The 21,659-nt window shown below is 45.8% G+C and overlaps 1 protein-coding gene across 3 annotated transcripts in view; it reads left to right on the top strand.

Annotated features, from left to right (window-relative positions):
• Nucleotides 1–555: 555 nt before the first annotated feature.
• Nucleotides 556–21,659, top strand: part of MXD4 (MAX dimerization protein 4) — a 38,597-nt gene continuing 17,493 nt past the window's right edge. Inside the window, exons 1-3 of one of the 3 annotated variants that reach the window (XM_027699860.1) lie at nucleotides 556–697; nucleotides 1,256–1,424; nucleotides 10,742–10,771. In XM_027699860.1, coding sequence (XP_027555661.1) covers nucleotides 634–697; nucleotides 1,256–1,424; nucleotides 10,742–10,771 — 263 coding nt within the window. In that variant the 5' untranslated portion in view covers nucleotides 556–633. The remainder of the gene's footprint in view (nucleotides 698–1,255; nucleotides 1,425–10,741; nucleotides 10,772–21,659) is intronic. The other 2 variants (XM_027699861.1, XM_027699863.1) reach the window with 2 other exon arrangements.

Below are 21,659 nucleotides of genomic sequence, written 5' to 3' on the forward strand. Positions count from 1 at the left end.
CCACCCCCGTCCCGGTCCCTCTCTCCCCCTTTCCCTCCCGTTTCCCAGACCCTGCCCGCCCTGCCGCGTCCCCTCACGGCTCCGCGCGAGGGGAGGAGCGAAGTCTTACCCGGACCCCGCCCCTCCGCCTGCCTCTTCCTCACGGCAACGCCACGCCCCCGCCCGCCCATTGGCTGCCCCCGCCCCGCTCCCCGCCCCCCCCGCCGCGCGGCACGCGCCTCCCGCCCCATTGGCCCCTTCCCCGCCCTTCATTTGCATGACGCCCCAGCCACCAATGGGCGGCTGCTGCCTGCTTAACATGCAAGGAGGCGGCCAATCAGCGGGCGCGGGGGCCGGGCCACCACGTGCTGTTGCTAAGCTTCGGCTTCTAAATTGTTACTACACGGGCGGCCAATGGGCGCGGGCGGCGGGGATCTGTCAACATCCCCGGCCCCGCCGGGGGGGCGCTCTGCCCGCCGATTGGCCCCGCCACCGCCCCGCGTCCCGCCCCCGCGCCCGTCCGCGGCCCCCGATTGGCCAGACGGGCTGCCCGTCGGCCGTGTGTCAAATGTAGGTTGAGCGAGGTGCCTTAAAACCGGGGGCTCGGGAGTCCCCGCGCGTGAACTCGGCGCGGGGGGCTCGGGACGGGCAGCCATGGAATTGAACTCCCTGTTAATCCTCCTGGAAGCGGCCGAGTACCTGGAGCGGAGAGACCGAGGTACAGGGCGCAGGCGGGCAGTCGGTCAGGCACCCGCAGGCGCTCCCCGCCGCTCTCGGCCTTTGTTGTGCGGCGGCCGGGCCGGGGCAGCGGCCCCGCGCCCGCACCTGCCCGGGGGGGACCCGGGCTGCGCCGGCGGCACCGCGCTGGGGGAGCACCGCTGCTCGGAGCCTGGCTTGTTTTTTATATATATATATATATAACCCCCCAAACAAACCAGAGGCGGGTGTTCTGTGCCGCCCTGGATGGGGACGGTGCGTGTGCAGCGCTCAGGATCCCTCTCGCTGCTCCGTGTGTGGCAGTCGGTGATTGTATGGCAGCTCCCCTCCCCCAGCGCAGCGTGACAAGGGTTTGCATGATCCGCCTCGTTTTTAGTGTGCACTCCAATAATCCTCCTAATTTCGGCACTTCGGTGGTGGTTTTTTGTTTTGGTTTGGGTTTTTTTTCCCCCTTTTGGTTTACCGAGTTATGTTTTTTTTTTGTGTGTCTCGCTTCTTTAAGAGATGCCAGAATAAAATGCAAACAAATCAACCGGAAAAATTCTGTTCTTTACCCTAGCGTTCCTGCAAAGGAGGAAAAAATTGCATGGAAAAAATATATTGCCACTAATGCTGACTTTGTCCCTAGAAGCAGAACATGGCTATGCATCAGTGTTACCCTTCGATAGTGACTATTCCAGAAAGAAAACAAAGGCAGGCACCATGGCCAGAAAATCCCAGAATAACAGGTAATAGACGCACCGCTTTTTCAGAATGAATCGGCAGCTTTTCCAATGTGTCTATCTTATGTGCAGTGCATACATTTATGAAAAATAATAACTAATCCAGTGTCTCAGTTTTCCCCATCCCGGTAGTCGCCATTTTTCCCCTGGATGGGCTTGGCTCTGTTTTGATCTCTCATATAAACACTGCCACGCGTACACCATCTCCTTAGTACTCACTGCACTTCTGAGCCATCCGCCCTCATCGCTCCTTCTGCTCCGCGCTCACCGACAGCGGCTTTCGCTGCAGACCCAAACACCATCATCGCCACCCAGATTTCTCTTTGCATGGCACTAATTTCCCCCCCCCCCGCCCCCCGGCATTTATTTATAAACCACAGGCAGCGATCCGGCCGCCTCCCCCCCCCTCGCAGCCCGAGCAGATGCAGCCTCCGGTTGCGGCGGCGCTGGGCTGCGGGCGGAGGAGCGGCGTGTGCGGGGCGGGGGGGGGCACCCACCGCAAACTCCAACTTATCCCGCCGGCCCGAGGTGAGGGGATGCCGGGGCGAACCTGACCTCCCCGTGCGTTCTGCCGCACCGCCGGGTCGCCAGCCCCTCCTGCCCGCCCGCCGCATGCGGATCTGCCACAGCGCACGGCTCGGCCGTCCCTCGTGCCGGCGATGGCCCGCCCGCCGCTCCGCCGCGCTGGCGGCGGGTCTGTTGTTCCCCCGCAGCCGCCGCTACCTGCGCTGCGATGGCAGGGGCCGAGCGCTGCTGTGCGCAGGCTCTGCAGCTTTGTTTGCTGCTTGGGCAGCGGCTGTGTACGTGCGGGAGACTTCCCTGTCTTACAGGGACACTGCCGGCCCCTGCCTAGAGCGAACCCAGCCCCGTGCTCTGCCTGCTCTGCTTTGCTCTTCCAGGGCTGCTCCGGAGAGGACCGAGGACCGTGCCCAGCTTGGGCCTGCTTCGTCCCGGAGCAGCGATGCTCTGCCCCAGCGCAGGCTCCGCTCTGCATGGTCATGCTGAATGGTGGCTCCTGTAGAATAGCCTAAAATGAACTTGGCTTGCACGTGACTTGTTTTCCAAAGGAGCAGAGAGTCTCGGCAGGCCCGCTCGGCTCTTGCTGCTCCGGCGGGCATCCTGCACAGCGGCGGGGCAGCCGGGTCGGGTGGTGCTGGGGAGGTGCTGGGCAGATGGCCAGGAGCTGCTCGTGGGGCACCGGAGGTGCAAACCGAAATCAAAAGCTGACGAGCTCCCTCCTCGAGAAAAACACGAGCTGGTGAGCGCCCTGTTCGTGCCTGCCGTGGCTCTAGCAGTGTGTCTTGAAGATTAACTGAGGGGGAGCAAATTGTTCCCCTGTGCCCCTGCTCTGAGAAAGGCAACCATTTTGGGGGGTATTGATTGCAGTACTCCTACTTTTTTCAGTTTTAGTTGAATTCTTTGTCTCATCTTGGAGCACAGAGAAGACGTCAGTGCATTTTGAAAAAGAAAGTCATCAGGAGTGGGAGGCGTGTCTTGTGTCCTGAGACACTTCGGTCCTGGAGATTTTTTATTATTTTCTTATAAAGTATGATTGCTGCCTTTAAAAAAAATTCAAAACAGGTTTCATAGGATTTCTAGCTGCAAACTGCTCCTGGATTTGTACAGATTTCTTGTCTGTTTCTTGCATTCAGGAATTCTGTGTTACTTACAGAGCTATTATTCCATCGTTTTCCGTTCTTAGGGCTCTTGTCATCCACTTTAAAATAGTTATTTGTCTGAACTGTAAGCTGCTTTCAGGAGTTTTTAGGAGAGGATTTGTAATCTATCAAATACAGCAGAATTAAAAGATTTTTGGTTACAGATTTGCTGGTGTTATTAAAGCTGAGGCAGACACATCTACTTGCAGTTACCCTCCTGCTTTTTTTTCTACCTGCAGACTTATGTTTATTTACCTGTTCAGTGTTTTGCTCTGATTCTCACTCCATAGCAGTGGCAACCTTCAGAAATGCCATCCTGCAGTGTGCAGCAGGATGTTTACTTAGACTTTCTTCTAGCTGCAGTGGTTAGATGAGGAATGGGTCGTCTGTGTAACAGGACAGGAGGATGCTTGTCCAGGAATTGTTTCCAGTGTGGTCACCGCTGGGACAGTGGTTGCCCTGGTTAAGCACGGACACTGGCATGGGAAGCAGGGGCACATTACTTTAATGCAGCTCACTATTCCTTCAGGGACAGGGCAGTAGCAGCAGGGCCCTGTGGGCACCTCTCCATTGTCCTTATGGGCTCTGTGCCTGTGTCCAGCAATAGCTGTTCACATTTGCCTGAGTGCTTAGATTTATGGGGGAGAAATTACCTTTATATTTCAACATACAGTTGAAAATCCATGAGGTGCACCAGCATTACTGTCTTATTATTACTTGGAGCTTAGAGGCTATAGGGGCCAAGCCCCAGACTAGAGTCTGAATTTTTTATAAGACAGTTAATTCTTCCTAAGCAATTCAAAGACTAACAGAGGGAGACAACTGCTCAAAGTTCCTAGGATCTGGAGTGGTCGTGGATGATGGGCAAACCACTGGGCAAAGTGTTTGTCCGTATTGTTCCACCTTAACCATTTTGCAGACGTGCTGAGTTCAGAGCATCAGAGGCAGGCAGGTATGACTGTATACATGCCTGAAATTCATGCCTTATTATTGCATTATTTTTCTGGATATAAAAATATATACTTAAGGTCGGAGGAGTAGGAAAGGAGCAGATAACCACACATTTCAAATCTGCAGGGGCATTGTTTTCATCATCTATTTTTGTATCCTGCTGCTTGCAGCATCTGATCAGATTAAAAAGTGAGATACACATATATATGTGTATATATTTTTTTTGTGCTTTATAAGCTTTACATATATAAAAACATGAAAAACATCTTCCTTATTCTTGGAAAATGAGAAGAGAGGGAAGGAGGAGGAGAACTGTCAGATGTGAGGAAGCCTGGTGTGCTGTACCCTTCCTCTTTGTTCTGTATTTTCTTTATATTTCAAAACATGTTGCCTGCCTGGGGGGAGAAAAATGTACCCCATGTAGCACAGGTGTGCTGGGCAGCCCCCATGGGCAGGGGGACATGGATGGATTCCAGCTGCCCTGTTGTTTAGCAGGGGCACTGATCGACACCTTCCTCCGCTGAGGAGGGGGTGATGTTCATGTAAGAAATCATAGCCTGAGACCTCCGTCCCCTGTCGATGGCTGGCAAGGCCCAGACCCACAGGAGAAGGGGGAGGAAGGCTGCCTGTCCTTTGAACGGGATACTCAGGTCTGGGCTAAAAGCTTGCTGGCCTCTTGACTGCGACTAAGTGAGAAGTAATTTTGATAGGTCTGGGTTCATGCAGGGAAAAACACCTGCAGAATTACATTTAATTAACCAAAATCTATAAGCCTTCTGTTCACTGTAGGAATTTAACATTTTTGCTTTGTCCACTGCTAGCTTTAAAATGAAAATTGAAAGCAGGTGTTAGCAGTTTGTTGATAAACAATATTCTCAGGGGTTATTGGTAGCAATCAGACACAATTTTTAGCCATTTATTTTTCACTTGTACATTAAAATAGCTGATGTTATGTGTTTTCTTCTCAGCTTCCTGTGATGTGCCCTTTCCCATGTCACACAAACCAAACTGCTTTGTTTTCTCTCTGGCTTGCCATTCGTACTGTGTCCTCAGCTGAGATTCAGACTTGTTTCCCCTCAGTAATTTTGACCAAAATCCTCTGGCAAATGAAGCTGGATTCTTGTTTTGTGAAGAGGACAGGAGATTAGAAAAAGCTACAATATTATTTTTTGCAGGAAGGTAAACCTAGGTCACATCTTCTTGTTACAATAATACTTACCAGGTACTTGACTACTGTATGATAGATGTCTCCTCTTCGCAGAGCAGTAGCTGTATGTAGCTCCTAAAGCAGTGCCACGCAGTTTAATAATTCTTCTTAAGGTGTAGTTGGAATTGAAAAAAGGCATAAAACAAACTGCTGGATTTAGTGAATAACAAATATTCTAAAGTCAAGCTTGCTGTTTGTTTTAAGGAAATGGATAGGTTACACGTGTGCGATGTGCCGAGGAGGAATGCGACACAAATCTGAAATTTGGTGACGTTTGCTCACAAGGCAGGGCAGTCTGACAGAGAAACACGCAAGCCTGCAGAAAATTGGGCTGCTTCTGCCCTGGCTGTAATGACACTCACCAGGTGTGGGGTACCTTGAGGTGCATGTGGGTGTGAGGTGCATATGTGCCCACACACGGGAGCTCGGGCAGCTGCTTTGCCATGAAAGGGTCAGAAATAAGGTAAAATGAAAACTAAAATCTTAGTGTTAGATGCCAGTCTACTGAGGTCACGGTTAAATTTACTTGCAGAGAAAGGAACTGAATGTCGGTGGTGCAGTGTGTTTGGCCTGTTAATTTAGGAGCTGGTTTATTGAGGGAGAGGGAGCAAAATAAATGCCAGCTAATAAATATATCTTCTGTATCAATTAATATTTTTGTTCATATGTTATATAAATAGACTCGTACTTTGTGTTGTGTTTTGGCAAAGGGTTATATGTAGAAAAAGATGAAAGCTGCATTTGGTGTTTCAAATAAAAACAGAGCTTCATGTCCGAATTCCTCTGTTGCTGTTGGCTCATGGCGAGGGTGAACCTGTGGCCCGCGAAACAAGCCCCTTGCTCTCTGCAGATGTTATTATGTGCCCATACAGAGCAGCTTAGGGATCGCAGCCTGATTTTTATTTTATTTTTCCTTAATTTTTTTTTTTTTTGTGGGAGGCCAAGAATAAAACACTGCAAAGCAGACTGTGCAGGCACAGCTCCTCTGATTTTTTTGCCTGAATTTCTGAATTCGATAGGTCCTTCTGGGTTTGCTTTCCTAAAGCTGGCAGCACAGGGACAGCAACTGATGTCACCGCACATGGTTTTAAAACGGAGGCATTTTAGTCCCAATAAAACATCTCGCCAACAGGCCTCTCCTGAGGAACTGCAGTAGGTCTGCAATGTTTGGGAGCTGCACTGCTCCCGCAATTGAGGAAAACAAATCGTCACCGTATTAGAAGCACCTTCGGACCTGGCCACTGCAAACATGTGGCAGCACAAACTTGAATGCGATACTGGAGACAGAACTCTGCATCGAGGCTGTGCTGGTATGCCTGGTTCCCAGATCCCAGCTGAATCTGCAGAACCGGTTAAATTTTGCTATGAGGAGAATGCAAAATTAATTTTTAGTGGATTCATTCCGTACAGGCTCGCTCTTTGACAGGCTGTGAGCAATGTGTCCAGTTTGAAACAAATGGAAAAAACCCAACAACCAAGGAGCAGTGAATACTAGGCAGGTCACGTGCTTATGTTCAGGTTTATCTGGTGCTTTTCAGGTGCATCCCACAGCAGGTCATAGGTATAGACAGGGAATTTCCTGGAGGCGCATCTGGATCCTTCCAATGAAAAGCTGCATAGCAGTCGCATTCACAGAGGACTGCAGGTGTAAGCCTCGTGCTTTTACACACCAGCTCTTTTGGGAGTGGGAACTGGATGTAGACACTTAACGTGTAGCACCTTGTAAAAACTTCTTGCTCTGTTTGTTCTTACTCTTTTGGCCTGGACAAAAGGTGAAGTGCAGGCAGTGTAGTTTGCCATGGCTGTGTGACCTTAGGTGGAGTTGTATCCTCTGTACATGGGTTGTATAACACCCTGGCAGCCCTGCCTGTACTAGAAAGCCCTGGCACGGGTGAGGTGCTTGCCACTGTTTTAAGCACTTCGTTAACTAGCCTGCTTTGCTCCCTATAGTGCTTTAAAATGTGTTGGCAACTGGTAGTGTATTGGTGACTCATGGTCTAGACCTTAACACCGGGCAATAAACTTCAGCAGTTCACTGCTTTTGTCAGGAGCTGTGCTGGTTTCCCACTGACAAGATGCCCTATCTGGTGGGGTAAATAGATGGAGGAGTAGGGAAGGTGTATTAATACTGGAAACTTAATACTTATATAAACTTAAGGCTGCACATCATGCATAGAGCAAAATCTTAACCTATTATGCATGTGAGCAGTTCCTGCTCACTTTCTGCTGGCAGAAAGTGGACTTGGAGGGGACTGTCACCTTTTCTGTTTTAGTTTCACCACCTGAATTAGTACCTGTCTGAATTACTTAGGTGAGTCTGCTGAATCAAGGAATTCTCAAATGCAGTACCTTGAATTCTTGTTTGGGGAAAGGATGGTGGAGGAGGATGGCTCTGGGGATGTGCTGTTGGAAGTGGCAAAACATCTTGCAGGCCAACATCTGCATTTACTTGGCTCCTCTTTGTTCTTTCAAATCTTCTTTTGACAGTTTCTTCGCAAAGAAAATGTAACTGCTATTTCATAGCCAGTGAAGTGCTCAGCATTTGCTAAAGGAATATTAGGGCTGTCTCAGGTTGATGGTGTAGTTTAGGCAGCAATTTCTGAGGATTTTTTTTGTTGGCTTTTTCCCTTTTTTTATCTGAACTTTTTATTTTCACCTTTTTATTGTCACCTTTTCATTGTCACCTTTTCATCACTTCTACTCCCAACTCTGCCAAGTGAACCTAAGCTAAACACCAGAAATCTTCCTTCCCTTGCAGCCTTTTTTTTAAGGGCTCCACTGACCATTTGTGTGAAAAACACAGTTGTACATCTGTCTCTTTTATGTAAATACACATAGAGATATATCTTCTTAGTCGTGGCCTACATCTTATCTTTTACTGAAGTAATAAAAGACTCCATTTTGAAACAGGGTATGGTGGGTACTGAGTTGTGTGCAGACCAGTTACTATGTTTTTTTCCCCTCACTTCAGGTTGCATGAACAGCAGAAGGAGATGGATATTCTTGCAATATATGGTACTATAGACAGTGAAGGAGATAAAAAACAATATTTAGAGAGAGGCTCACCTCTTCTGTAAATAAATCCAACAACAAAAAAACCCTCATCATGCTTGTGATAGAGCATTTAACTTGTGTAGGTGGAGCAACTCTCAGGTAAATGTCAGGACTCTCGGTTTTGGTTCCTGCATACGGCCTGATGGTTGATGCGTTAGTCAGACACCCCCCCCCTCCTGAAATGTGTGGCTGGTGCCCACGTTGGCACACTGCAGGCTTTTATGTCCCAAAGAGCTCTGCAAAGAGGCACACATCCACTGCTGCTCTGTTTGGTAGCTGGCACAACAACAGCTGTGCCCCTCCAGAGCTGGTCTGGCAGGACAGACCCCAGGAGAACACAGGGATCACCCTTTGTCAACCAGAGGTGCCCTGTGGGTGTGCTGCATGTAGGACTTCCAGCTGCTCACTGCATCCTCTCTTAACCCAGCAAAACACTCAGTGCAGGCTGAATTTCTTGGCCGGTGGTTCTTGTGCTGTCCTTGTGCGTGCTCACCGGAGCTGCCGTGAGCTCTGCTGCAGCAGACAGCTCGGAATGGGCCAGTTCCAGTGATTGTGTTCATCTTTGTGTCTAATTGCCAGAAATGTCAAGGATTTTATGCTGTAGGGATGAATCCAGACCAGCCTGTATTTCTTCTCTTTTCCAGAGTTCCCTGCAAACAGTGTCTTTGTGCCTTTGACAGGCCCATTGGGCGTGTTTGGGGACAACGGTACCCTCCTGTTTCCCATGTATTTTTATAAACATTGGTGGATTTGGCAGTAGTGTTTGTCAATTTTTGTAAACATTGGGGTGGAGAAAAAGTTTGATCTCTTTCTCTGTAGGCATGTAGTAGAAAATAAAAACCCAGTTTCCCCTTATTGTAGTCAAATGGTAAAGGCAGTAAAACACGGCAAACCAAGCCCACCCTGCCCTATTTATGTAGCACTGAATATGTGTAAAACACTTTCAGTGTTGCTGCATTGGTCAACAGCACTTAGGAATACACACATTACTTGATTGTGGCTCACTTGATGCAACGAGTTTTAAAAAAATCACGTAGAGAATTCCTAGACTTTTCAGAAGAAGACAGCAGGTAGTGAGTGACGTAATTGATGTCTTGGTACCAACACTGTGATGCTTTTTTGTGAGAGTGGATGAGCATCAGTGCTGAGCCTTGTACGCATTTCAGTTTTACCTGCAGAGGGGCAGTTCACTGAAGCGCTTGCAGGATTAGGAGTTGCACTGGCTTGCGGGTTTGTTCACTGAGTGTTTGTTTGCCTGAGCTTCGCTTTCTTTTTCCCCCCCTCTATGGATGGAGTGGTGCTTTGTCATCAGTAACACCCAGGTAGAGCTGCAGCATCCAGCTGCACATGTGTGCAGGGAGAGGCAGGACAGCTCTCCACCAGGCAGCGTTTCTGCGGGAAGGCTTTCTCCCCTTGGAATGTCGTTGCTTGCTGGAGCAACTGTGCACTTACCCCTCCAAAAAAGCCAAGAGACTGTGCACTCACCCTTCCTTGAAGCCCCCTGGGTCAGCACATCGTGCCCAGCTGCAGGCTGGGGCTGCAGCACGCTGGAGCAGAGCTGCTCTGACATCATCTGCCTGCCCTAAAAGCTGCCACCGCCTCTGGATCTTTTGATCCTTACGTGCTGGGCATGCATTCGGTGGGACAAAACCGAAAAGTCTGGAAAATTGCTTGTTTTGAAATGGTGACAATAACTTCATTTTAGGAATGTTTTTAATCTGAGCTGTATAAATAAATAAAATTAATATTTTTCAGCTGAATCAGTTGAAAAAAAAATCCTCCAAGAATTTAGGGCTGCCTTCTAATGGCAAAAAACCCGAGGCATTGGTTGGGGAAAAAAAAATCTCCAATCCTGGTAGATTGGAAGAGGATAGTATACTGCTGTAGTCAGTAGAGACAGTGATATTTTTGGTTTCTTTTTCTGTTTGTAGACTCAGAAGAATTAAGAGGATTCCTCTTTTTTTTGCCATTAAGATGTCAACAACAACAACAGCAAAGATTAGCTGCTGATTTTTCTTTCTGCTGCTCTGTGGGCTTGAAAGCTGGATTTTTGGGTGCTTTTTGCTCTTACCTGCTACCATTTAGAACTTCTAACTCTTTCTGCCCCCTCATAATTTTTCTTCACAGATAAAAATCTTGTGGGTTGTTTTTATTGCTAACTTGCTCATTTTTTTATGTTCCTTTCTGTCTCTGAGTGTATTGAACACTAATAAATGCAAATTTATTGTAATTCCTCCCCAAACCCACGGTTTACTCATGGAAATTAAGTTGATACCTTCAAGTATCTAAGGGATGTAAAAGTGAACCAATTTAATAGCAAAGCTGTTTCATAATCCATATAAATGCATGTTTTAGAGAACTCTTTTGTGACTTATGCAGATGTTGGCTTTTAAATATTCTAAATCTTGATTTATTTATCCTTTTCTCTAATATTTCTTTTCTCTTTTTAATAGGTCATCACACAACGAACTAGAAAAACATAGGTAAGTCTTGAAAAAAAAGCTAATTAAAAGATGTATGGTTGACATTCAGGTTACCATGTTTTTTGAAGGATATTTTGCTGAAATTGTTTTGATTCAGCACTGAGTAGGTTATTAAGTTGTTTTGGGTTCTTTTATCAACTAAAATCTGATAGGTATAGCATTATTTGGCTTTTTTTTCCTGTTGTTTGGTGTGCTCTTCTTGAAACACCCCTGATAGTTAGCTTTGGACTGATTAATGCTGTAACTGGATAACCGAATTGTTACTAACAAAGAATCTGATTGCAGCAACTGTTTGCTAGAGGTGTTAAATGCTATAAGTACAAAGTATTTTGTGACTAAGGTGAATGATTTTCGGGAACAATGTGTCACACAGGGTTATTCTATTTTTTTTTTTTTTAAAGTATGCCTAAAGTGCAGTTAATTTTCATCTTGCATGTAAGTACCTACAGATATGTTTTTCCCCTCCGTCTGCTTCCTTGCTGGTGCGTGTCCTGTCCGGAGAGCTGTGTGTGATAGAAATGGGCACCTCCTGAGCTGCAGCCCTGGTCTGGTGTATCCAGCGCTGGGGAAAGCCGGACTTATCCAGGACAGACATTAGACCCTGCAGACCTGAGATGTATAGAACTCAGGTTTTGGAGGCAGTGTTCCCTGTCCATTGTATCATGTCAGAGTTTGTTTGCAGATGGGCCTTTGAGCTGTTTGAAGTCTCTGGGGTGCACACAGAGAGCTCCGAGAGCAAACAGTCTCGGCTGTCTTGGCTCTGCCTTTTGGTTCCCTCACTGCAGGATTGCTGCCTTTCACTTACCGTTCAGGCAGTAGGATAAACTCTCCTTTGGGTAGTTTTCTGTTCATTTTGTGTAGCTTGTGATCTTTCGGGTTTCGTGCATCCAGAGAAAGCAAGGGTGGTGTGTGTGAATATGATTTAAACTATTTGCATGCATCTAAATACGTGAAATGTGGTTGATGGCACAACAAGATTGGACTCGTGGGGGTTTTTTTGTGTCTTGTTCTGTGGCTGCAGTTATGTAGCAGCTAGACCATCACTTCCCTTGCATGCTTACATGCTTTCCTGTAGTTTAATTGTAATATGAGTAAACTGTAGCTCTGCCTAATAGCCACGTGGTCATCCTAGAGATGAGAGGAACTGGAGAAGGCTCAAGCTCACAAACACAGGCCTCAGCTGTAGAATGCAGTGCATTGGCTAAGGCAGTGACATCAACTGGCAGAAGTTCTGCTGATAGAGTCTTAAGGAAAATAGCTGCATGTAAAATTCTGTCCTTTGGTCACACTTCTTTAAAATAAAAAAAAAATCATTGGCCCCAACTGTGATTCTTTCTCACTCTCATTTTTTTCCATCCTCATTTTAGATACTCTGTTCCATTTCTTCCTTCCCCCCTGCTCCATCATTATTGACTTGTTGTCATCTAAACTCCATATTCTCTTTTTTTTTTCTTCAGTCATTTTTATAACCCAAGCATGGAGTTGCCTCTTCTTCCCTCTGCTCTGCCTTAATGTGTTTAAGCAGCACAGTAAATAAGGCACAGCAGCATTAGCAGCAGATGCAGGGCCAGAAGGAGAATCTATTAATTGTTCAATCGCTGTTCTCACTTTCAGTTCTGTGTTGTATCTTTGTAGTAGTTGGACCGTATAGTATTTTCCTTGCTACCTTTTCTCTCTGCCATCTCAAGGTCAAAATAGGTAAACTGCACAGTATGTCGTGTGGTTATACAACTGATGTTTGTAACTGCTGTTGCTTGCTGTGCCTCCTGCAGTTAGACTATACTTGAAGCCAGATTTTTATTATTCCTGGTGAGAACCTGCAAATTAGTGCGAGATCCTTGTTTGTGCAAATGGGTGTTCGCAAAAGCAAATGAGATGTGTACAGTTCTAGTTGCCTGATGTATTGGTGTGAAGGACTCCTGCAATTTTTATTTCTCTTTTTTTTAACAACCCCCTCCTCCAGCGCTGTGGGTGTATGAGCAGATAATAACTGATCATAGTGTTTTTCATTTCACTAAAATTACATTAAAATCTATCAAGTGTTTTGCAAAGTTTAATGAAAGATTCACAGCCGTAGTGCGTCCCTGTAGCAGCTGGTCCTTTTGGCAGAGCCTGTCCTCCTTCCCCAGCACAGCCCTGCCCTGTCAGCTGGGAAGCACTGGATGTTGATTTTGGAGGTGTATCCTTTCCAGGACCAGTGCCTTTGACTCACCACTGCCGTGATGCTTCTCTGGCGAGACACACTGGGTTATCTCACAGGAGCCTGTTGAGGAGGAGCGGAGAAGATGGCCGTGCTCATCCTGCTCCTTACCCAGTCCCTCCCGTGCTGTCTGTGGGCTGGACTCGGTGCTGGAGGGCAGGGAAATGGCTTCCTCATTTACAGGGCCGTTGTGTCCTGCATGAGGGTGGTCAGATCTGCCACTGACTGGAAAGCCGTGGTAGCCTTGTACTGTATGTGGTGCTGTTGCAGGTTCTGCACTGGCGTTGCACATCAGAGGTTTTACCGGTGGATTTGACGTCGGTGGGAATGGCAGTGGTTGTTGATCTCTGCGTGTGCTGGCTTGGCCGTTTGGCACCACTACTGTAATTTGCATTTTCTACTGCTGTGTCTCTTTTCTGTGTCTTTTTGAAGGGATGCTCAGAGGAAGACAAATGGAAGCAGAGACATAATTCCAAGAAAAAAATCTTGTTATATGTTAGAATTCAGATTACAATTATGGTAAAGTGTTTGTCAGCAATTCATACATCCTTTTTTTCTGCTTTAAGTCTCCCTAAAATACCCTGCTCAGAAATTCAGTATGTGCTCCTTATAGTGAAACGCTGTAAGGACTTACCCTCTAATGGCAGTCTTATTTTGGTCCTGTGTGATCAACATTTACATCTTGGAGCTATGAAACAGGAATCCCCTTAAATAAAAAGTAGGAAGGCAGAAAATCTTCTATCCTAAGGACAGATGAGGTCCTAGAAGATATTTTAATAATTACAGACAGGTTACAGTGGCACTTGGATGTAACTAGTTCCTAATGACAAATATATACATGTATATTCATTTATATATTTTTTGTTGTTTCCAACCAGGCCATTATGTCTGTGGGCTTTCACAGAGCAATGTAAACTGTAAGTAAATTAGCAGTCACACTTATTGCAAGGAAATTTTTAAATTGACCTGACCTGACAATTGTATAAAGGAATTCAACTTTCATAGTGTAAAAAACCCGCAAGAATTCGTAAAAGCCATAAGCTTCTTAAAAAGACACAGCATAATCTCATTTATTTGCATCACTTTATACTAGTTTTACATTAGAAGGTAAAAGCCAAGGTGTATCTCCCTGAAGACTGTGCTGAGATCTGCACAATGCTCTGTGAAGGCAGAGAGTCACCTGCCCTCAGCTGTTCACATCTGGACTTGTCCTCCCCAGCTCATGCAAGGCCATGGGAGGGAGCAGGAGCAGCACCTCCCCACTGTGGTCCATCCTTTTTTGGTGGAAGCAGATGGAGCCCTGACAAAGGATGCTGGGATCAACCCATCAGAGTTATTCAATCCTGCCTGGTCATGAGGAGCTCTGCTGCAGGAGGAATGCAAGAATTCTTGCCCTTTCCCTGCCAAAGTCTTTGAAAACAGCTTGTGAAACTTGATGATTTTAAAGAACAGCTTTTAAGAATTAGTGAGGAAATGAATAAAAATGTGCCTTGAAATTGGCAAGCCACGTGCTGCTGTCCCCAGACTGGCACACATGAGCTGAACAAGTGCTGTCTGACCCTGGTATGGTTTGATCTAGGGCCCAGGTCCCCAGGCTTAGGTTTGACAAAAGCTGACAAGCTGAGCCCTTTGCAGGTAAAAGCCAGGCATTGCTGTTGGCAGAGGTGTACTCTCGGGGAGTTTTCCCTGCTTTCCTGTGGAAGGTGCTCCAAGAAGTGGAAGTGCGTAAGTGTTTAACTCCATCACTGGGACAGGGAGCAGTTCCCTCTTGTTTAGGGCTCACTAGTTTATAGTGCAGAAAGCTGAGACTGCTGTGGAGGTGGCCTGCATCAGTCGAGGGAAACAGCCCTGAATTTTTAGAAGTGCAAGACTAGGATGGGGAATACATGAAACAATGTGATTTGCAAAACCTTACAGAAGAAAAGAAAAATGCTTGCTTTCTTCCCAAAGGAGCCTAATGTATGCATTGATTAGAGTGCTGATCAGGGGGAAACTGAAAGTGTTGCCATGTGCAGAGAAGGTAATGCTGACCTGAGGTTTGGGTAGTGCTATGTGTAGTCCTAAAATGTAGTATCTTGCCAGAAAAAGGTTTTTCTATTACATCATCATATGTATGAAATGGATATCTGTATATAAACATAGGTTTCGATGAGCAGTATATATTTTGATGAGAGCCTTACGATGTGCAACATTAGCTGATACAGTAAATAGAACAGGTGCCTCTGAAGTTAAGTTCTAATAGGTAGTTTTCTCATGAAGGAAGTGCAAGTGCAGGAGCACAGTTACATTCAATTTCACCCACCAGAGTTACTTTGAGTTTAAAGTTTACATAAGCTGAGAGTATGTCTTGAAAGTCTCTCTGTGGTGCTTCATGCTAGTAAACTGCAGAGTTAATGAAAAGCATGTAATTGGCAGTTGCTGATAAACCTGGAAGTTTTGAAACAGAACTGAAAGGTCATTGAAATAATAGCATACCAAAACAATACTTAATGTTTATTTTTGTTATGGGCTGCCTTTTCAAAATCATAAATTACCATTGTGGTTAGCAGTGTTATGCAGCATAAAGATGTAACTGCATTGATCCATCACGCTGAATGGCTGTGTTGCCACCACTAGCTGAGGAAACCCCCAAACTGGTGGTGGAGGTAAAGTCCTTCCAGGGAGGGATCACCCAGTATGTGTCTCACTGCTGTGCTTCCCTCATGAGTTTAACTCACCCTGGTCACACACTGGTGCTGCTGGGCCCTGCTTCCTGCCGGCACAGCAGGAGGGGAGAAGCTTCCTGACCCAGCTCACTGTCACAGGCACACCCTGATGCCATCACAGGGAGAGGGTGGGATGGCTTCTTTGAGTGACAGTGTTAATTTGCAGTGTTAATTTACAGTACAGAGCACTGTTACAGTTACAGTTCACTTCTCTATCAGTTTAATGTTTCTCCTAAGCGTCCAGTTCTGGCTGCTGTTGCCTGGAGTGCTGTGCTGGATGGGTCTTACTGACCTGGGACAGATCTCATTGTTATAATGGGTCTATAAAAACTGCTGCCATTTCTAGGATGTGTCCAGATTATATCTAAACCATCCAGATAATGTGGCTGCTACATTATTGGTGGGAACCACGTCGTCTTACTAGCTGAACTTAACCTCCCTAGTAGATCTGTTCTGGTTTTCTCATCAAGTAAAGAACTTTTTTACACCATCTCATTGGTGTGAATTGCAATAAACATACCTTTGCACTGCTTTATCAAGGTAGTGTCTTAGGAGTGTGACTTGCCTTTTGTGATCTGAAGGCCACCATGGTTTGGGCACCGGCTCCTCCTGCCCAGCTATGGCTGATTCTCTGAGGATGCCAGCCGTAGTGGGCAGGTGAATGGTGTTGACTCAGCCAGTGCAAGCCTGAATCTCATCTTAAATCCCCTTTTACCTGTAATTTAATCTGAGGCATTTGTGTCTTAAATTTCTGTTGTGGTTTTTTTTTTCCTTGAGGAGCTTGTTTAGCGAAGTCTGTAAAAAACTGGACCCGCAGAACTGAAGGTTTAATTCTGTGCTTTTGCTGAAACATCCCATGTTTCTGGGCCTGACTGATCTATGGAATTAAAGAAATTGAAAGGTTTAAAACTTTGCATTGAAATGCTGTTCTTTCCTCACCATTTCCCCACTTCTAGAGAATCAGCAAGTGTCTGGACCTGTGGCTTTTCCTGCACTGCCTGCTGCAATAACTAGTATAAATACTTCTGCACTGAACTGCTGTCTTTCCAGTGCACATAGCAACGCACCTGATTATGCACTCCCAACAATAGTATCTTCCCACGTAGACTGCTGGTTTGGAAAGGAGGGGTATATTAAGCAGGTGAAGCTTGGAAGTTAATCTGCTCAGGAAGTTATATTCCAGGTGTCAGAGATGTGCACATCCTCATGCTTTTGACAAAGCTTCTATTTGGCAATGCAAAATGGGACCAAAATACAGCCTTGACTCAATTGTAATGTCCTTTTTCCTGCTGAAATTGGCTTTGAACTGTGGAGCCCAAGTGCAGTCCCGAGTCTGGGCTCCAGAAAGCCGTGTGCTCCCTGGCCAGCCCAGCAGCCAGCAGAGAGCAGATGGGCGAGGAACCAAGTGCATGCGTTTTTTTCCACTTGAATTTGTTCATGCCTCTCTCCAAACATAAGTCCACAGTGTGTCAGCCTCTAATGGACTATGTGAAAGGTGGTTTATGTTTTCAGCATCTGCTGATTGACCTGGCCAGTTCTTACCCAGCATGGTAGAAAGAGTGGGCTGGTGTCATACAAAGGGGAGATGGGTGGGCCGGAATTCCAGCTGTTTTCAGGACTCCACAGACAATGGCGAGGTGCTGATTCCCTGCAAATAAGGGAAGAGAAGCCTGATGGTGACTGCTCTCTTGATTGGAGGAGAAAAAAAGTTGTTAAATTAGGTATTAAAAAAAAAATTTTTTTTTTAAGCTTGCTCAGCTACATTTGGGCAAGTGAGCTGGAACTTGATTTTTTTTGTAAAGGTATTTAGGCAGCTAATGGGCTTTAAGAAGTTGGCCTCTCAAATGAGTCTTACGTAATGCCATGGGAATCTTTGGCTGCATCCCAACCAGTCAAGTCTGTGGAAGCCCACAGACCAAAACTGGGTATACGGAAGTGGTACCTGCTGTGGTTTGAAGAAGTGGCAAATGCACCTGCAAGCCAGCAGTGCAGCTCCAGCTCTTTAAGGCAAGGTTGGCTCTGCACTCAGGATTTACACCAAATCTGCAGGAGGCTGGATTACTTCCTTCCAAGTATGTCATGAGCACTGATGTCAGAGTGTCCCTGGTTGGAGCAGACAAAAAGGGATCAACCTAAGCTGGAGGAAGTGGCTGTGTTCTGTGGGTTGGTTGTCCTGTCTCTTCCTCTCTCTGCCTCCATGCTACATTGGCATCTCTAGCTCTATTTTTAGCACTCCTTTCCCTGGAGGGCCTATGCTCTTTGAGTATTGGATATGCCATGGCCTGGTCCCAAATTCAAAATGTCTCTTTCTGGATGGAACAGTGTGTACTTCCCTGTTGCAGCTCATGCCCTTTTCCTCTCGTGGTCTCTGTCAGCAGACACTTGTGCTTAGATTTACTGCACAGAATTCCTTTGCAGGTCAAGTAGTTTTTAATCTGTGTTTTTTCCCCTTGGTACACATGATGGTTTAACATGTGGCAGGCTGTGGGCCTGACTCTGCCTCACACCCAGGGGATTTCAGTAGGAGCTGTGCCTGCAGCCTGAACCCTACATCACATCCGGGCAGCTGCAGAGGATGCAGTCAGGGTTCCAGAAAGTTACTGAGCATGAACATTTAGCCAGCAGATCATAAATGTGAAAAAGCATAATGCTGTTCCTTCACAGAAGCTTAATTTGAGCCTTTTTTGGAAAAACAAAACAAAAACAACCCCCCTGCCACCTCCATGCACGGGATCCAGTTAAAACTGACTGCTCCTGTCCTAAAGAACTGTGCAAACTACAAGAATGGATAAGGTACTCCTCCTATCTGCCCCTCCCTATTTTTGGAAAGAGAGAGTTGTTTTGGGACTTCATAGAGTGCTGTGTTTTGATATGGAAATGCATATGCCGAACTATGTACACACCCTGCTAAACTAGAGCAGGGTGACAGGACTTGTCAAAGGATGTCAAGTGGCTAAAATTATTGTTTAATTCTAGTTTATGTTGTGCAATTCTTTTTCTATACAGATTAGTGTAACTAATTGTGTAGTGTGTGGAGATTGGCACAGCTGACACAGAAGAGATATGGGCTTGGATGTAGGTACATGAGGTCACATTGCAATGCTTCTGGCTTGAACAACTAACAACTCTAGTTACAGGCTACATGCCCTACATTAAGAAAGCCTATATTAGATTCTACCTTATAGCGAGAAAGCACAAGATTTGGGTAACAGTCAAAGACTACATCTGACCATGGTAAAACATTTCTAAAAAGCTGGAGGACTAGTGGCAAGTCCTCTTTTCCCAAATGCCAGCTTGGGATTAATGCCTGACAAATTTATCTGCTTTTCTTTCCTTGATGGTTCAATTTAGGCAAGTAAGTGAAGATACAAGGTGCTAGGTAAGGGACCTGCCTGGCATGTAATTGCTGCCAGGATTTAGCAGCTCCTATTGAAGTGAGGAATACCATCACTGTTTGCAAATACTGGCTGCACAGACACTCTGTGTCTTACATAGCACATTAGCTGGTATTTACAAAACATAAAGGTAGCAAACCCTGTAATTCCCCCAAGAAAGCTGACTTAATCCCGATTGGTAGGTGCTGTTGTGTTGACTGCTGCAATGAACAGCATGGGTGGAGCAAGTAATTTCTGCTAGGGAAATTTGGGAGCTTGTTGTGTGTGTTTGGCTAGAAGCAGTTATTGGGTGTAGGTGCTAAGAGGTGTTTAAAATAGACTGCTGGGTGCCTTGGTTCCCACTGCCTGACTTTACATACTCACATGGCGAGTGGGTCCAAACTTCCGGCTCTTCCTTCCATTACCAGATAATCTCAGGACACTGCACTTAAGAAATCTGGGCTGAGTTTTGTGGGAAGGAAGAAGGAGGAAAGGGAGAAGAGTTTTGAAGAGCTGTTCCATACCTTAGCATCCCCAGATGGATGATTTTCAGATTCTGCTCAACTGCACCCTGTCTGACTTGGGGACCACCAGCTTTGTACTGTTCAATGGAAAGAGAAATAGGACGGAAATTAAATGATAAACAAGGCGCTGTCTGTGCTGTGGCAAGCTATATCTAAACTTTGGGGCAGGACTGTCAGATATCTGCAAGTGTCCACTGTCCCCTGATGATATATTTTGTCATTGTTTGGCAGAGGGAAATAAGTGTTGCTCATCTTTCAATTCATCTGAAAGTAAGAATACCCATTGCGGTCTTGGAAGAGACCATCTTTAATTACAGTCAGTGCATTTAATCCTTCCCCTAAATTTGTTTATATATACACCTCACTGTCTTCTATTCACCTCTAATTACAAGGTTTAAATGAGGGAGTTGGAGACATACAGCAAGACATTTGGGGACATGTATTATTAATAACTTCAGTGTGATTGCTTTTCTTCTCTTCATTTGGCATTCTCACTTGGGGTCTGAACCAGCCTTCATTTGGCTGGAACAGTCACCCTGCTGTTGTCTCAGGGCACCTCAACTGTTTTGTTGGAGCACATCTCAAGTATCTACATTTGTAAAAGACAGCAACACCCAACCATCTCCTTCCCCCCCAAAAAACAGTAAACTTCACTTGTGCGTGCTCAAGCTGCCATCATTAGCTGCTCTCTCTAAGATGGCCACAAAGCTTTGGTGGGCACATGTGCTGAGGAAGTAATAGCAAAAGCAAAAATGGAAGTAACACATAGCGCTGAATATCTCTTTTTGATAGTTTCCTGGTCAGAGCTTAAAACTTCCTACCTCTGAGAATGAGAAAGTAATTGTTTAGGTGCTGAACTGGAGAGAGTTGCCTTAACTCTGATTAGATTTTAAAACATTGGTGTAAATTGCTGTTGTTTCTTTTGGTGCCTCGTGCACATGGAAGTGTGGAGTCCCTACAGCATTTGTCAGGCTAGTTAAATTGGATGCTTGTATTTACTTGGTATTTGGATATGGAGGTACAATAGACAATAAAACCACAGTTACAGGTATCCAGTGTTGCAGATATTAGTGCTTCACACTCATTTAACTTGATACAGGAAAAGGTTGCTTAATTCTGGCTGTCTGCAATCCCAAGGCCTTATACTCAGTGTGTGACAGCAATGTATGTTTTTAATTTAGCTAAAATAATTCAACTTGACTTGCCTCTCCTTTAATTTGGCATCATACAGTGGTGGTGTAAGAAAAAAAATCTTGAACACATTTCTCCCCTCATTTGACATACGTATAAAATAACCAGGTCTATAGGGAGGTTTAAAATTAGGCAGAAAAAAGCTCACTAGGCCCAGTACTGTGCTCTCTTGGCTTAGTGCTGTGCTGCAGCTCAACTTCTCTAGGCTTATTTAAGCATTGTAGTCTCTCCCCCCCTCCTTTTTTTTTTTAAGATCCTTCCTGTTGGCAGCTGTCCTGAGACACGATGTTCTTGCTTAGCATTTTGATGTGGGGAAACAGTTCTGATAATTAAAGCCGGTTTCAAGCCATGAGCTGATTTGTAAGCAGTGACTTGCTCTGGGGTGTTGTCAGTCGATGAAACGTGTAGCTTGTGTGTATAGAGCCAGTCTACACCTTGTGCCTTAAACTCCATGTGAGAGGGACAGACACGCTCTTGGGAGCCACTTCTGGGTGAGACAGACTGCATCCTCTTCAACCACTTGTTGGTGAATGGTTAATTCGTGGAAAATTATCATTATCATCCTTTTCCCCTCTGCATGTTAACCTGGTGCAAACCTGTTGTTGTTATGCAGCTTTTCCTTGTTTAAATAAATGCAGTTCTCTTTGACCCACTCTGCAGTCCTCAACAAATTCCTTGCAAGAGTACAAGTGAAAGGTGGCAAATGCAAACACACCTGTAGCAGAACTGCAGACCCACGGTGTGGATTTGGATGTGCTGTGGAAATTTGCTTTGTTGTGTTCCACTGCCAGCAAGGGCCAAAGCGTTACTGCTCTCATGTAAATGGTTGCAAGTCCTAATCCACTCTTGGGGTTTCTGTGGGCAGCGGGTGTAAGTACGTGTGTGCCTCCATGT

Source organism: Neopelma chrysocephalum, unplaced genomic scaffold (assembly GCF_003984885.1).
Source record: "Neopelma chrysocephalum unplaced genomic scaffold, ASM398488v2 Primary Assembly neopelma1_142, whole genome shotgun sequence".
Taxonomy (NCBI): Eukaryota; Metazoa; Chordata; class Aves; order Passeriformes; family Pipridae; genus Neopelma; species Neopelma chrysocephalum.